Genomic DNA, 3,510 nt, shown 5'->3' with positions numbered 1-3,510 from the left:
AAAAATATAACTAAACTAAATAAAATAATATAAATATTTCTGTTTTCAGATTTATGTCAATTATGATACATGACAGGGCTTTAAGTCTTAGTTCTTACTGGACAAAAAATAATTTGTGTTGCTTAAAGGTGCCCTGTGGAGCTCTCTTGTAGACAAATCATTTCTGTTTATCCTTGAGGGATTCTAAAGGTGCTGAATATATTCCGCGTTCCTATTAAATGTTAGAAAACTGCATTGCTCTGCTTCGGTATCATCCAGATTTTACTACCTTGTCTGGAATTTCAAATCTTGTTAATGAGAAGCACGGTTCAATGCTTGGGGACTGAATAAAACAGAGACCAATGACATGCTAAAGACAGAGATTGCCTAGGAGTAAATAGCACTAGTCAAAATCACCTCACAGTTTTGAGTTCCGTGAATATTTCTGGTCAGTGGTCAATGAAGCTGTCCCCCTTTTTTAACAAATAAATGTGCTGAGTGAGAGTACTGTGTTTTCCTTAAAGGGAAATCACATGGGCAAAGTAGAACCAAGCATTTTTAAATGACTAAAAGATGTGGAAAACAATAGCTAATATATGTTTTATGCCGGAGTCCATCTGTTTAAAAAAATGAAGTTAGATGCATCTCTTGATAAATTGAAAGAGCATTTGCAAATAGTTAATTCTGGGAGTATGGATGACAACACCCTTTCATCCCCAAATGTGCTCCTCATTGCAGATTGCCATTAAAGCATTTGCCAATCTGCTTTTTTCCCCAGAAGCTTTTGAAAATGTAGATTTCAATCCAAATCTGTTTTAAAAGGCACAAATTCATATGTTTCCTTCAATGAGGCAGTGATTTATTGGCTTCTGGTTTCATGTTTTTTTCAATGCATTTCCCAGAGTAATTCAGCTATTCAGCTGTAAGACCTGACTATGAAGTACCTTATCACACAATGAGATGGCATAGCACTGTTGCTAGAAAGTGTGGCTGTAGTAAAATAGTCCATAACAAACTCTCCCAACTTATTAAACCAAGACTCATATTTTCACTTTGATGCTTCTGTCGGGGTAGTTGGCTGTCATCATGCCAGCTCAATACAGATGGAAACCTTTTTGAATCAGAATTGCCCGGCCAGAAACAACATGCCATACTAGACCATATGAGTACAATATTAACCAAGCACCCAACCTGCTAGAGGTTAAGGGTTACATAGGCAGAGGGGCATAAAACTGTTAAAGACAGAATCATTTATATGGTTTAATTTGAGAAACAGTGAAAAAATTTGACTTTGTTTTCTAAATGCACAGTATGGAATTTCTGCTACTTAACAGTCTCACATCAAAATAATTACAAAAGACATAATTTGATGATGTCAGGTATAGCGTGGGATCATGTGAGTTATTGACTTCTTTGTTAGTCAACCACTATTGCACATGAAAAATCTATTTGACATAACTTAGGCAGAAATCATGTTCATAGATGAGGTAATGTATTAAAGTTTTGTTCATGTTACGCTGTTAGTCATGTTTGCCAACTTCCTTCCTCACTCGTTTTACCCTGGAAATTATAGCAACCAATGGGGGCAAAGGGGATATGACGCCATTGATAGGCAACCAAATAAAATGCATCATTACCATAAATTAAATTGTATACACAACTTAACAAAATATTTAACACAGGTCTAGTCATTTTTAGACATACTAATGCAAAAATGTTACATATTTTAATTTTAAAATAAACAATGTATAGTATTTCAATCGGAAAAATATAGAGAAAGATTATTTGCAGGTAACTACACTGTAACTACAATGAAAACATTTAGCACTGGATCAGCATAAGATGAAAATTAAATGATACGTTGTAGCTTCTGGATTATAGTGTGTCTTTGTCATGGCAAACTCAACCATAGGGTGAAGTGTGCTACTAATGTGTGTGCACACACACATCTACAACCAGCTGGTTTGGGTATGCAGATCAAAAGCAGCATTTTGAGTAAGTAAAGAAACATTGCATGCGATAGTCCACCTTTTACCTTCCTGTCCTGTCCTGCAGGTTGGATTGGGTTCGTGTGATTGATTAACACATATTTTTATGGGTTCGGCGATTGGATTGGATATCATAAGAGGTTGTAGCTATTAAAAACCTGACCTGCACATCACTTCTTGCCAGGGCCATCTCATCATGTTTATTTGTTTATGTAAAACTGAAGCCATTATGAAACTTCATGGAAACACAGAGAGAAAAAGGAAGAAGTTTAACTTTGGCATGAGGAGGAATTTTCACATAAATAACAAGAATATCTGGCCAACCCTGTTTTAGTCCTGTAGTGGAATCAGGAATAGCATGTTTCTCAAACCAGTAAATAACTAACCTGAGCTCCATCCTTCAGCTTTAGGATGCACTCCATGGTGTTGATGGTGATGACTACAGGCTCCGAGCCCAGCTTGGTCCAGGGTACGTGGATACGCAGCTCATGGATATGACCACTCATGAATGTAAAAGGCAGCTTCAGCTCCTATAAATAAGCAAAGACATATAAAGATACAAAACTACAGTTATAATAATACATACTATGGTATTACATCTGTGTTGCAGACAACCTTGTAAGGGCATGTGATGATATGACTGTGGAGACTTCAAGAACATTTAGAACCTTCATCCATCCATTTTCTAAACCGCTATTTGAAACAAATATTTGAAGTTGAGAGGATAGTAAAAACAACGGATACAGATTACATACTGGTCACGCTTTTAACAAAATCAGTCAGATTTTCTCAGAGGCAGACAAATCACTGTTCTACATCTTGAACTACTCTGTGTGAGGACGAGTCCCATGAAACCAGACTGCCTACACAGAGGCTTCACATGGCTCCTTCATAAGTCTTAGCCAAAAGACTAATAACTCAAAATATTTCAGAGGAAAAGCTGTCATGGATCTACAGTATGTCTGCTCGATAAGCCCCACAATGTTTCACTAAAAATTACTCTTCATATTAACAAGATGATCTCTTATTGCACATTTTAAAAGAGGTTTCGTCTAAGTGAAATGCAATAAAACAAAGGCAAATCGAGGATAATTGCCAATGTTTTGACATGACAGTGTTACACATCAAAATCCTAACACAATTCCCACTGTCGGTTGGCTTGTAGCTGCTTCCAATAAGAACTTTCATCACAATCTCTGCTGGGTTAGGTAGTGTTTTGGTTTGCTCTTCAGAAGCAGTCAGAACCCACTCAAGAGAAAAGAAAATTCTTTTAACTCATGGCAGACTAATCTAATCCAGACATTACAAGTGTAAAAAAGAACACTGTGTCAAAATAACACTGTAGAGCAAAATATCTGAGCAAATCTAACAAACTCCTCCAAAATGTAAAGATACTGTGTTTGAGCGTGGCTGCACAGCACTGTTGTTCTTTCTCATTCCAGTCAAGGCAATAAACAATGACTATATAAACTGTAGCTAAGATGTACATGCGACTGAATGGGAAAAAAATAAAATAAAAAATAAAAAAATAAAAAATATATAT

General features: G+C 36.3%; 1 protein-coding gene across 6 annotated transcripts in view; it reads right to left on the bottom strand.

Annotated features, from left to right (window-relative positions):
* The window catches only part of vps13b (vacuolar protein sorting 13 homolog B), a 312,301-nt gene that overhangs the window by 306,600 nt on the left and 2,191 nt on the right, over positions 1 to 3,510 (bottom strand). For all 6 annotated transcript variants that reach the window (XM_027286990.1, XM_027286991.1, XM_027286992.1 and 3 more), the window contains exon 3: positions 2,354 to 2,497. In XM_027286990.1, the coding sequence (XP_027142791.1) occupies positions 2,354 to 2,497 (144 nt within the window). The remainder of the gene's footprint in view (positions 1 to 2,353; positions 2,498 to 3,510) is intronic.

Source organism: Larimichthys crocea, chromosome XIII, assembly GCF_000972845.2.
Source record: "Larimichthys crocea isolate SSNF chromosome XIII, L_crocea_2.0, whole genome shotgun sequence".
NCBI classification, from domain to species: domain Eukaryota; kingdom Metazoa; phylum Chordata; class Actinopteri; family Sciaenidae; genus Larimichthys; species Larimichthys crocea.
The sequence above is the reverse complement of the archived record's forward strand: the minus strand, read 5'-3'. Positions and strand labels throughout refer to the sequence as shown.